Below are 13,582 nucleotides of genomic sequence, written 5' to 3'. Positions count from 1 at the left end.
CCGTTCCACAGGACTACATCCAGCATCTCTACGATCGTCTCCATGGGAGAATAGCAGCCTGCATTGCTGCGAAAGGTGGATATACACTGTACTAGTGCCGACATTGTGCATGCTCTGTTGCCTGTGTCTATGTGCCTGTGGTTCTGTCAGTGTGATCATGTGATGTATCTGACCCCAGGAATGTGTCAATAAAGTTTCCCCTTCCTGGGACAATGAATTCACGGTGTTCTTATTTCAATTTCCAGGAGTGTATGTCTAAATGTGTCATTAGTAAAATGTATCGTCTATTTTTGGCAAATTTCACATCTATTTTTGCAAAATTTTTGTCTAAATGGTTTTTGTTTACAAACAATTAGCTGTTCAAAATGGAAATGTTGTCACACGATGTCTAGCCTTGGGTTGATTGCTGAAAGAAGAAGAAGGCGAGGGCAGTGGAGATCGAGGAGTTTTTTGATTGAAATGTTTGTTTTAGTAAAAACTGCAACTTTTTTTCCAAATAGGTCTTTGCTTGTTTTCTTCTTTTGGCTCGATTTTAACTTTAACCAAATGGTTGTTTCTGCTGAGAAGGAGTGGCACTTTACTGCTGGTGAACCGAGTGCTTCTCTGATTTAAGATGTTTCTTGAAATTATTTCTGTCATCCCATTCAATAATTACATAATCTGCAGAATACTGATTTCTACCTTTTCTGGGCATTGATAGCTGTGCAACCAATACTTCACAACATTACAGATTGAACCTACAAGGTACTTAGCATACAAGTAGAACCAAAATTAACTATTCACACATTAGGGGAAGACTTTCAGTACAGTCAAAATACGTTTATAGGTTCCGTTCTCTTATCACTCTAGTGTAGAGTGTGGTCACTATAAACTGGCAGTCGCTCGCGAGCATAAACAAACTAGAATTATGACCCAATTACGAAGTTCTCTCCAATGGGGTCCTCGCATAAAAAGTTCTGTGCGAAATTCAGGTAAAGACCTGAGCTTTCGACGAGTGTCTCTCTAAGTCTTAGCCCCTGATACGACAATGGAGGAACTCTGGAAAGCTCGAGAATTTATCTGAATTTGACGTGGCAAGTAAACCGAGAAGTTTTAACGATCACCAGAGTGGAGAGGAGAGGTGCAGGGAAATGAGACCTGCCTCCCTTGCACATGGCTGTCAGTCTACACCTGTGTTTCTGTGGAAGCAGAACTGAGATATGTTTGTAGGGATTGCCAATATTGCCAATCCCTTGTGGTGTCATGATAGTTACAATTCGAATACAGTGATGGATGAAGATTAGTCTCCTCACTCATCTCAAAATAAGAAAGAAAACAATGAGCAATGCACAACAACAAAGCATACGATAACAGTTACCGTGCAGTTGCTTACTGATGTCGGCAGTGTCACAAATGAGGTAGTTCTGGCCCCACCTCTACTGGGATTTGATGCACTAACTGTTAAAAAAACACACATCCTAAAAATGCCACATAAAAGTGTGTGCAATATACCAAATTTTGAACTTTATTTCGTTGACAGACATGTTCTTTTCAGACCGAGATGCTAGGCCTAGTGTTGAGTTTCTATGTTGCATTATCAGGCATGTATCTCATACAAACCATTCAACCGACATCAACCGGCGTGGCACTAGATAAAGTGCACTGCTACCTTATTGCATTTGTGCACTTTCTTCTGTAAACACTATCTTAAGCAATCATCTATCTAAATTGCAAAGTACAAGTAACCAAAAATTTGCTATATTTTCGACAATTATAAGCAGAAAATAAACCTATTTCCAACTGTCTCTGATAAAATAATTCATACGGATATAACCCATTATAAAATAACATTTATTACATAGTTTTGCATTTTTGCACAACTGCAGCACCAGAGGTCAGGCTGTATGGCATACGAGCCTATTGTTACAAGATCTGTTCTGCAGCCTACAGCCTAAAGCCTGTCTCACGGTTTGCTAGATGTCTTAAACAACTGCCAGCTAGCAGGCAGGGGTGACCGCTACCTCACATGCTGAGCCTTCCACACTGTGCACGATTCAGCACGTAAACTGGCTGGCTGGCTCGCTCGAGTCTGAACGGCAGGTGTGTGAGCCGCCCGAACTACAATTTTTCTTAACCAATTAAAAAGGAACTATTTGGTAAAAAGTTTGATTCTCACTCATCTTATAGCTTTATTCACCAGCTTCGTGATTAACTATCATTTCATTAATGGTCATATTTATTTCGATATTTTAGGATTAAACAATCTACTGAGAGAATTTAGGAAATTTTGCAGTGGAAAATAGAGGTCACTATGTATTTGCGTTTGGTACATGTTAGGTCATACGTTGCTGCATATGAAATGTAGCTAATGTACTGAATTTTCCTTTACACTCTGAAGGATATTGCTGTCTATTATCAATCTTGATAAAACGGATTGTGTTTAATTCACTTCATCTTGAACTTGTGAGCCAGCAAAAAAGCCAGAAGGAAATAGTCACGAAGCTCTTCATATCGTGTAAGCAGTTTCTGATACTGAAACAAGATTTTGGCAAATGCAGCATGCAAAGAGGGCAATCTTGATAAAACGGATTGTGTTTAATTCACTTCATCTTGAACTTGTGAGCCAGCAAAAAAGCCAGAAGGAAATAGTCACGAAGCTCTTCATATCTTGTAAGCAGTTTCTGATACTGAAACAAGATTTTGGCAAATGCAGCATGCAAAGAGGGGAGTATCAAGCTATGTGATTAATTTGCCGAAACTTCCACATCTACCGTGACATTCGAGTGACTACAAATTTTTTCGATGAAATGGTGTAACATTGAAGTGTCCTCTATATCTGTTGAAACGAAAATTACAGTGCGTTTGGAACAACACAAATTTGGAAATTTCACATTATTTTTATGCCGAGAATGGGCATTTTCATAAACTACTGACCTGTCTTTCCATCAGTTACTGTTTAATAATTCTGTTGCAATTTAAACTGCATTAAAATGTTAGTGACATTAACTCTGCTGTGTTTTGGCCAAAGAAGCAGATTTGAATATGGCAACAAGGTAATGTAACTAAAAACTCACCACTGATAATGTCTCTCTGAAGAAAATTAAAGGGAGTAAGAAGAGCAGCAAAAATAAATTGACATTTCTGTTGAAATTTCAGTGGAATGCTAACCCCAATGTGTGTTTAATAATGAATAATGTGGCTTGACACTGGTCAAAGAATTGAATTTCTTTATCACAATGATCTGAGAAACATGAAAACAGTCACCTACCTATCAAGGTGTAAACAGATAAACACTATTGTTGGATGTGATGACTATCTTTGACACACTAAAAGATCCCTCATTCTGTATAGAGAGAGAGGAAAGAAACGATGACACGCTACGTACTATTGTTTTCATATTTCTCAGATTATTGAGAAACATAAAATCCGTAGCCCAGTTTCAATCCACATTACACTGGTTATAGGATTTTGCTACAATTTCAAGAGAAGTAGCAATTTCTCTTATTCAGAGAAACATTATCAGTGATGTGTTCTGAGTAATACAAAAGACTTCTTTTTGCCATTTAATCAGTTTCTTTCACCAAAATACAGTGAGTTTATAAATATTCATTTCTGATGCAAAGACATGTCAATAGTTCATGAAACTGCCCATTCTTCGTATAAAAATAAACTATATTTCTTGACACATATTGTTCCAAACCCACAGTAAATCTCATTTCAACAGCTATCAATGGCACTTAATTATATCATTATTTCAGCAAAAAAATCTGTAGTCACTTGAATATAGCAGTAGATATGGAAGTTCTGTATATTAATCATATGCCTGAACACTCTCCTCTTGTGTACTTTCATTTGCAAAATTCTTGTTTCAGTATCTGAAACTGTTTACGAGTTACGAGAAATTCTGTGAATATTTCATTCTGGCTTTTTCGCCGGCTTTCTAGTTCAGGATGAAGCACTTTATATGTGATCCATTTTCTTGAGATTGGTAATAGAGAGCAATATTATTCTAAGTGTAGAGAAAAATTCAATATGTTAACTACAATTCATAGACAGCAGCATATGACATAACATGCACCAAACGCAAATTCATAGCGACCTCTATTTTTCACTGCAAACTTTCCAAAATTCTTGCTGTAGTTTACTTAATCCTACAATATCACAGTAAATATGGCCATTAATGAAATGACACTGTTATATGGTCAGTGCACTATGGTTTAACTTTCGATAAGCCTAATTAATAAGCTGCAGGCAAACATCCACATACTGCTGTAATAGTTTACTGTTTAACATCTACGAGCAGTAAAAGCCTAACCACACAATTCACAGTCTTCCAAATAAATTGAACAGACACTGTCAATGCTATTACATGCTGCCTATTGGTGTGACACTTATTTCACGGTTAAGTTTATGCATTGTTGTTGTTCAACCAACACAGGTTTCTTGGCTGAAGCTACAGATTGTTCGAAGTTAAATTTACAGAAATTACAATTAAAACTTAACTCATTAAATTAACTGAATACATTGAAAAATTGGTTCTTTTTAACAGTTCCTTCTACTATGAGAGTTAAGCCAAATTATTTGTTTAAATCATGAAATTAACAAATATCATTATGCAAACAATACTTTTGACAGAACTGTTAATTACTTTGGAAATAATTAAGGACTGGCTTTGCTAACATGTTTTCGAATAGAGCCAAACAGATCCTTTAAGAATACTATTAGTTGTTCCTCCAAATGTTTAGAATTACTACAGAATTTACATTTGTTTGCAAGTCAACAACAGAATTTAAGTTACGAAACTATTACCGATTTCACCCTATAACAAAGATACTAACTAGAAATAGTCACAATTAATTAGAAAATCAATTACACAGATAAAACTATCCACAAAATTAGATCTGGTGGTATATTCTTTAAGACTAAGGGCCAACCTATTTCTTTTATGAAAATGCAGATTATACACATGTACATTAATGGTAATTAGTTAAAAATGAATTTTAAGGAGGCAGATGCCAAAACAAGAGGGGAAGTAAAATCTGTGAGAATCTATTTTTTTTTTACCAAATAGTTTCTTTACAATCATTTGAGAAAGATTGTAAGTCGGCTGGTGGCACATGTTCTGTTTGGTCTCTGGGGTTAACTAGTCCTGTCTTTGAGTTCCTGCCCTGTAGGCTGTGACGTCTGTTGCCAAACAAGAAAACTGACTGGCCAGCACTGGTCGCATGCAGGGAACGTGACAAGGTCTCACAAGAAAACTAGCACTGGCTTACCAGTCAAAATTACCAAAATTTAACTGAAAACTAAAACTACGAAAAATTACTGGAATTCTAAAAACAATCAGGTTGTTTCTCAGACGAAAAATTCCTACTTTTTCCCGAGTTTCCTGGGCCATATACACCCTGTAATATGGAGTGTGTCCACCTTCTGCATTTATGGCAGCGTCAACTCTGCTGGCGACACTTTCAATGATATGTCTGAATGTCTGTGGCAGAATGCGAGCACATTCTTCCTCGACAGCCGAAACCGGAGAAAGCAGTGATGTTCGGGTCTAGAGCGAGATCAATATCTTCAGCCATCCCAGAGGTTTTAAATTGGGTTCAGGTCAAGACTCTGGGTAGATTACTCCATTAAGGTATGTTACTGTCCACAAATTAATGATCAGAGATGCTGCTTTATGACAAGATCAGAGATGCTACTTTATGACAAGATGCATTGTCATTCGGCATTTTGGCCACAGATGCTGGAGCTGCCAGTCATGCAAGGTTTGCTTGCTTGTGTACATGAATGGTGTGTGTGTGTGTGTGTGTGTGTGTGTGTGTGTGTGTGTGTGCGCGTGTGTGTTTCTCTTTTCCTGATGAAGGCTGTGGCTTAAAGCTTTATGCAATTGTCTAAATTGTGCCTGTCTGCAACTTAATGTATCTCCTTTATGGTAAGTAACAAACTATCTTTTCCTACACGGCAGATATTCCTACCTGAAGTTTCCATTATTTGATACAATCACTCCATACGGTTCCTTTACTGTACACAGCACACAATGCTGTAAAAGTGTGCAGTCCTAAGGCAATGACTGCACAACAAGTGCAGTGCTGTGAAATGGCACCAAGGAGGCGATGACTCTCATCCCAGTGGAAAGAGGGGGCAGTACCACACCTCCAGGAAGGCTAATTCAATGCCACCTGTCCGTGCTGACTTCCACAGTAGCTGACATAACAAAAGTTTGTTCATATCTTTCTGCATTTAGCGTTTTCTTACACACACCGAGAGGGGGCGAGAGGGGGCGAGAGGGGGCGAGAGGGGGCGAGAGGGGGCGAGAGGGGGCGAGAGGGGGCGAGAGGGGGCGAGAGGGGGCGAGAGGGGGCGAGAGGGGGCGAGAGGGGGCGAGAGGGGGCGAGAGGGGGCGAGAGGGGGCGAGAGGGGGCGAGAGGGGGCGAGAGGGGGCGAGAGGGGGCGAGAGGGGGCGAGAGGGGGCGAGAGGGGGCGAGAGGGGGCGAGAGGGGGCGAGAGGGGGCGAGAGGGGGCGAGAGGGGGCGAGAGGGGGCGAGAGGGGGCGAGAGGGGGCGAGAGGGGGCGAGAGGGGGCGAGAGGGGGCGAGAGGGGGCGAGAGGGGGCGAGAGGGGGCGAGAGGGGGCGAGAGGGGGCGAGAGGGGGCGAGAGGGGGCGAGAGGGGGCGAGAGGGGGCGAGAGCGCACAGACTATACAAATGTATGACTTCATCAGGAGCTGCTTGACCATTTTACACCATTTTTTTTAATTCCCTATGCACAACCACTGCGTCAGCTTGCGTCAGCTGGGCTACTGGTGACACTTTGGAACATGGGAGTCATTTTTTCCACTGATTTCATGCAACATTTTTACCAGTAACTCCCAATGCTCAACAGTCCCTGTCAGCCAGTACACGAGGCCTGCCTGGTGTCGGTTTGGCAGTGGTTGTTCGTTTACATTTCCACATCACGTTCACATCAGCAACAGTTGGCTTTGGCTACTTTGGAAGGGTTGAAATGTCCCGGATGGACTTGTTACTTTTGTGACATCCAATGACTAGCCCAGGCTTGAAATCCCTAACTCTCCAGGCTGACCCAATTCGCTGTTACTGCTTCTGTGCTGACAACACAATATTCTCTGCCTTCTCTTATACTGGTGGGTCCACTTATGACATCTAGTAGTCAATTTCACATTACGTAGGGTTGTCCAGACACTTTTGATCAGATAGTGTTTATGTATTCTGCTATCTTCAAAGGAGGATTTATTCAAAAGTTAGCAACATAATCAATCTTGTTTGCATGCCTGTTGATGAGGCAGCGCCTCAACATATCTGGCAAATAGTTACCTTTACTTGGCAAATAGTTACCTTTACTTTACGATTATTTATTGTTACAGCACTGCAATAAATATGTTTGAGAAGGCTGCAAGTAGAATTGTAGTTTGGGGGGGGGGGGGGGGGGGGGGGGAGGGGATCTTAGTACTCTATTCCTGCTTGAGCTAGTAACACAGAATAAAATTTTTTTTTGTCTAACCTGGACCAGTGACCATTTGTATAGCTATTCAAGCATCTGTCTCATTGTAGCCATGTTGCAGTATATTGAATAATGCTCGAATAATGAACTGGAGTTGGCAAATGGTCAGAATTGGTTAACTCCTTTTGCTAAAGATGTTAAATGGGCTGAAATTAATGCTCAACTAATGGCACCATTTGTACGAGCACCATTCGGATTTTACATGTAAATACGTGCAGGAAGCTTTTGAAGCCCATCACTTCTACACTTTAAACTAGTATGAACGAGTTCAAACTTTGCACTAAGGTAGATAAATTGATAAAATCTAAATTAAATTTTTTGCCCAATAATTTTTATCTGTTGATATGATATGATGGTTTAAATTAGTATAAAAATCATTCTTACGTGAACTGAATGCGCAGAAATGGTTTCAATATTTTCAAATAAAACTGAAAACTTGCTTCCAAAAATCTAGCAAAGTTTTATGTGCAAAAAACACATTTTTTGAAACGAGTTTTTTTTTCAGATGCCACTTATATGTTTCAAACATGTGCAAATAGATCAAAGTTTTGTAAGAAGATAGACAAATATGAGCAATTAATGATGGTCCTAGTGTTTTATGGAATATTTATCCATTGCCACAATACGAGCTACATAGTTTGAAACCCATTGAAAAAATACAGTATCATGAAGCTAAAGGGCATACATCTATTAGCTGAAACAAGTTATTCCGGGGGTGGGGGGTGACATCATGTATCGTGTTACTCTACCTGGCACAATACATTGTGTATCATGGGTACTAATTCTAACAAGTAAAAAAAGTGTGAATATGTCAATATGTTTTGATTTAAATGTGTCTGAAGCTGCCAGATAAATCGAAAAGCTAGTTCCCTTCTTTTGCATCCCCAACTTTGTCCAGGACACCATCGCCTTTTGTGTGTGTTATGATAAGAGCATTTTTCATTCTTGTATTAATAGTATTTTTATGGTCTGGGTTGATACAAGGGTGGCTTGTATTAGAAACTAGACGTCTTTATTGGTACATGATGGTATCATGAGGTAGCTTAATTATTTTCTGAGGGTCATTTTTTAAAAGCAATAAAGGAGCAAGTGCACCAGTACGTTAGCTAACATATCAGGTGTGGTGGAATCAGCTCGTGGAAGCTGCATCTCACAAAACCTATAACTTGACTGAGGATAAAAGATGGCCCTGAATTTCGATAAATGGTGGCAATATAAAGCACAATTTCTAGAAACGAAAACAGAAACAAAAATTTTAATTGCATGATGCCAACTAATAAAGTAAATATAAGTATAACAACTGATATTTTACATCACAACCAGCTATTAATATGTGAAAATGTTGGGTAAATGGCCATTCTATTCCATTCCATTCCAAATTGTCTAATTTCAGAAAAGGTTCCCACATGGGCATCACAGATTTCACTGAAATTGTGTGTGTGAACATTTGCACGTTCCAAAATTGCATGAACAAAAAAAATTCCGCTCGAAAAAAATGTGAAATTTAGTTTCTTAAACCTGAAGCTTTGCCCTTAATAACGTACCAATACAAAGTTGTAGAACACAAAATTTCATGCTCATACCGATTTCCAATAGCTTACAAAATGAGGGAAAGTTACAATTTTTCTAAATATTAGAGGAATAAAAAGTCTTCCGGAAACTTTTTTAAACATTTTTCACTAGAAAGACTTAGGAAAAAGATACCAGATTTGAACACAGATTAAAAGAGTTTGCAGAAGATTTTTTTCTAAGTGGGCCAAAAATTGCTGTTTTTGATGTTTTTCGAGAAACCTTTAAGTTTGCCCTCAATCTGTAAACTATTGGAAGTCAATAAGAGGATGAAATTCTACGACCTCATGTTGGTAAGTTATTAAGTGCAAAGTTTCAGATTTATCCTCTGATGACTTCTGGAGGTATAAACAGCTAAACTTCACAATTTTTTTTTCAAGTGCTTATTAATTGGCTTTTCTTCAAATTATCTGCATGAAAATTGCTCATGAAATATTTTATTATTATTATTATTATTATTATTATTTTGCTTAAGAGGGTGTAAAAAGTTGTACGAGTACAAGATGACTTAGTTTCGTTTCTTTTGAGAAAATATTGCAGGGGATATTATATCTCAAATACTCGAAAACGTGTGGGTGCACTGTTGATAGCTGCACTATGTGGTCAAACAAACGAGCATCTCCAGAAATACGAGGGTTGGAAATTACACAGTGACAACCATTTATTCACAACTAATACAAAAGAGTTACATGTTTGCACCCGTTACTGTCCTTCAAAGTAGTCACCAGCGTTGTGTAGGACCTGTTGCCCAACCATGTGGAAGGCATAGTATACCTTTAGCAGAGCTTGTTCTGTTGATGGTGCAAATGGAGCGGTCTACTGCCTGTCAAATCTCTGGAACAGTTCTGAAGCAAACGCCACTAAGTGGTTCCTTCATCTTTGGAATCAAATAAAAGTCACAAGGACTTAAGTCCGGGGAGTTTGGTGGATGGTACAGTACTTCCCAGTCCCATTGACTGAACAGAGCAGCCACAGCTTGCGCTGTATGCACTTGCGCATTGTCGTGCAAAATGATGGGTGGGTTGCGCAGAAAGTGCCGCTGCTTCTTTTGCAAAGATGGTCGCAGGTGATGCTCGAAAAAACGAACAGTAATACTGTGCACTGACAGTCTGCCATTGAGGAATGTAATGCGTTAGGACAACAGTCGTACATGAGAATCACCTTAACTTTAGACCGCTCCATTCGCACCATCAACAGAACAGGCTCTGCTAATGGTATACTACGCCTTCCACATAACTGACAACGGGTTCTACACAATGCTGGTGATTACTTTGAAGGACAGTAACAGATGCAAACATGTAACTCTTTTGTATTGGTCGTGAATAAATAGTTGCGACTATGTAAGTTCCAACCCTCGTATTTTATTAGTGTTCATGAAACCTTATTATTGTTTACTGGGAACACGTGCAAATGTTTACACAAAATTTTATCAAATTCTGTGATGCTCATGTGGGAACCTCTAGACCACCTGGCATGGAATGGAATGAAATGGAAACAACAGCTTTCAATCAAAAGCAGGCGATCCGAAGTCAGTCGAGTGGTTGTGACTTTTCTCTGACTGTTAAAGAGCACAGAATCAGACAAAACTGAATGTCAGACTTTTCAATAAGAGTCGTCCTACCATTCACATCAAACTACTACATCTACAAAACAGAACACAACTCACAGTCCCAAGAATGGAATTCCGGTGCGCACTCGGGAACTGTAGTGATTGCAGTCTGCAGGGCCACCATTAGAACAGTACATGGGACGGTGTCCAAATGCCACAATCCATGGTCTCGCAGCTCTTGCCTCTGCAGTAGTTGCTTTCTGTGCAGAAGATCCAAACAACAACACTGTAACACCAATAACAGAAAGAATAATATACAGAAATGATGTCAGGGTACATAAGCGGACAACGGGGGAAGGGGGGAGGGGGAGGGGGGTGGGGTGGGAAATCCCGGACTTTTACTGGAGTTCCTGACTAAAAATTAACTTCTCCCAAGTGAAAACTCACTTTTTCCATGTTAAGTGACAGTATATTTTCCCTCAGAACTGTAAACTTATCCTTTGAATGGTTATGGTTTTATACATGGGCATAGAATTTCCTGAAACTCAGGGAAAGAAACACGTTTTGGGAAGATCTTTGATGTGACGCAACATGTACCCTGTATATTTTCGTATTACGAAAGTATAAATTCTGATTCTATCAAACACCACATGTTACTTTCCTAAGCATTGAAATCTAGATTGTGATGCGCTTTTGTAAGCCGTCTTAGCTCACATCACGTGATCTCGCCAGCCGATGACAGCGGATATTCAGAGCATAGGACAAGTGATGTAGTCAGCCAATTAGCAACATCACTTACGTAGCGCGAACACACAAACAAGCAAAGTTAATGGTTTAAACTGATATACCGGGTGATCAAAAAGTCAGTATAAATTTGAAAACTTAATAAACCACAGAATAATGTAGACAGAGGAGTAAAATTTGACACACATACTTGGAATGACATGGGGTTTTATAAGGAGGAGGGGAGGAAGAAAAGAGAGAAAGAGAGGAAGAAAAGAGAGAAAGAGAGAAAGAGAGGAAGAAAAGAGAGAAAGAGAGAAAGAGAGAGAGAGAGAGAGAGAGAGAGTGTTCACGAAATGTCTGACAGATGGCGCTGGACAGCACAACGCGCATGACAATTGTGTATAAAAGGAGCTGTAATGAGAGAGAGAATCAGATGCGCCAGCAGTCGCAGCATGTTGACGTTAACTGAAAAGGCGCTTTTAGTGAAGCTGTATTATCAGAATGGGGAATGTGCTAGTTCAGCGTTACAATCCTATCGCCATAGGAAGGGGATTCGAACGGGTAAAGGTCTGTTGACAAATGCAGCTGTGGCGAGAATGATTTCGAAGTTCGAAGCCACGGGTTGTTTAGATGACCCCATAGTGGCCGACTGAGCACAAAGCGTAATGGTGCTGAGACAGTTCAGGAAGAAATGGAGACTGTAGCGGGTTCGTCACGCACGGGGAAGTCAGCGCTTGTGCAATCGCACGTTGCACCGTATCCGTACAAAATCCATCGGCGATTTAATGAAGCGGAGGGCATTTGCGGTGTGGGTGTTTTGAAAGATGGCGGAAGATGACAATTGGTTGAGTAACGTGTTGTGGACCGACGAAGCTCATTTCACGCTCCAAGGGTCTGTCAATGCCCACAACTGTACAATTTGGGCTACCAAAAATCCTAGAACTGTCGTGGAAACTCCATTGCACGATGAGAAAGTCATGGTATGGGTTGGATTTACCACATCTACCATTATCAGGCCTTTTTTCTTTGAGGAAATGCGTGATTCTGGTTTTGTAACTGCTACCGTGACGGGTGAGAGGTACGCCAATATGTTACAGGATTGCATCATCCCCAGCCTGGCTGATAAACACCTGCTGGAACATATGATGTTTATGCAGGATGGTGATCCACCCCATATTGCTTGACACGTGAAAGATCTCTTGCGCGCGTCGTTTGGTGGTGATCATGTGCTCAGCCGCCACTTTCGTCATGCGTGGCCTCCCAGGTCCCTAGACCTCAGTTCGTGCGATTATTGGCTTTGGGGTTACCTAAAGTCGCAAGTGTATAATGATCGACCAACATCTCTAGGGATGCTGAAAGACAACATCCGACACCAACGCCTCACCGTAACTCCGGACATGCTTTACAGTGCTGTTCACAACATTATTCCTCGACTACAGCTATTGTTGAGGAATGATGGTGGACATATTGAGCATTTCCTGTAAAGAACATCATCTTTGCTTTGTCTTACTTTGCTATGGTAGTTATTGCTATTCTGATCGGATGAAGCGCCATCTGTCGGACGTTTTTTTAACTTTTGTATTTTTTTGGTTCTAATAAAACCCCATGTCATTCAAAGCATGCGTGTCAATTTGTACCTCTCTATCTACATTATTCCACGATTTATTCAGTTTTCAAATTTTTACTGACTTTTTGATCACCCGGTACAAAGTGTTACTACAAGAGAAGCAAAGCTTTCACATATAATATTGGTCGCTAAGGTTAATAAGCTGCAAGAGGAGCTAAGCTTCCACATATTATGTTGATCTTTTAGCACGTGTTACACTTCTGGATATATCACACAAATGTGCCAGTAAAATTTTTAATAACGAGATAAATGTCTGATCTAGACTCAAAATTCTTCTAAATGGCTTGTCATCAGAGTTGTTTTGCTTTTCAAAACACCATTCACAACATTTTCCCGTGACCTCTTAGAAATAGGTTTGTTTCAGCAGTTGCCAAAGACCATCAGATGACTGGCGCCACCGTGCTTGCGCAGCTACAATGTCGTAGGAGGCTCATATGTTTGTAATTGTAAAACATTAAAATATCTTACATTACGTTATAAAAGAAACAAGACATCAAAGGATACCCCAAGAGCATCAGAACTTCATCAACCACACTGAAATGTGCACATTTAAAGTGAATACTTTAAGTGCACACTCATATGTCCAGATTCCCAATGAAGTAGTCCTCGACCTGA

General features: G+C 40.1%; 1 protein-coding gene across 1 annotated transcript in view; it reads right to left on the bottom strand.

Moving 5' to 3' along the window:
• Positions 1–13,582, bottom strand: part of LOC124716919 (acid phosphatase type 7-like) — a 186,348-nt gene that overhangs the window by 40,269 nt on the left and 132,497 nt on the right. The window contains exon 8 of the mRNA XM_047243490.1: positions 10,732–10,874. Within this exon, the coding sequence (XP_047099446.1) occupies positions 10,732–10,874 (143 nt within the window). The remainder of the gene's footprint in view (positions 1–10,731; positions 10,875–13,582) is intronic.

Source organism: Schistocerca piceifrons, chromosome 9 (assembly GCF_021461385.2).
Source record: "Schistocerca piceifrons isolate TAMUIC-IGC-003096 chromosome 9, iqSchPice1.1, whole genome shotgun sequence".
Lineage (NCBI taxonomy): Eukaryota > Metazoa > Arthropoda > Insecta > Orthoptera > Acrididae > Schistocerca > Schistocerca piceifrons.
The sequence above is the reverse complement of the archived record's forward strand: the minus strand, read 5'-3'. Positions and strand labels throughout refer to the sequence as shown.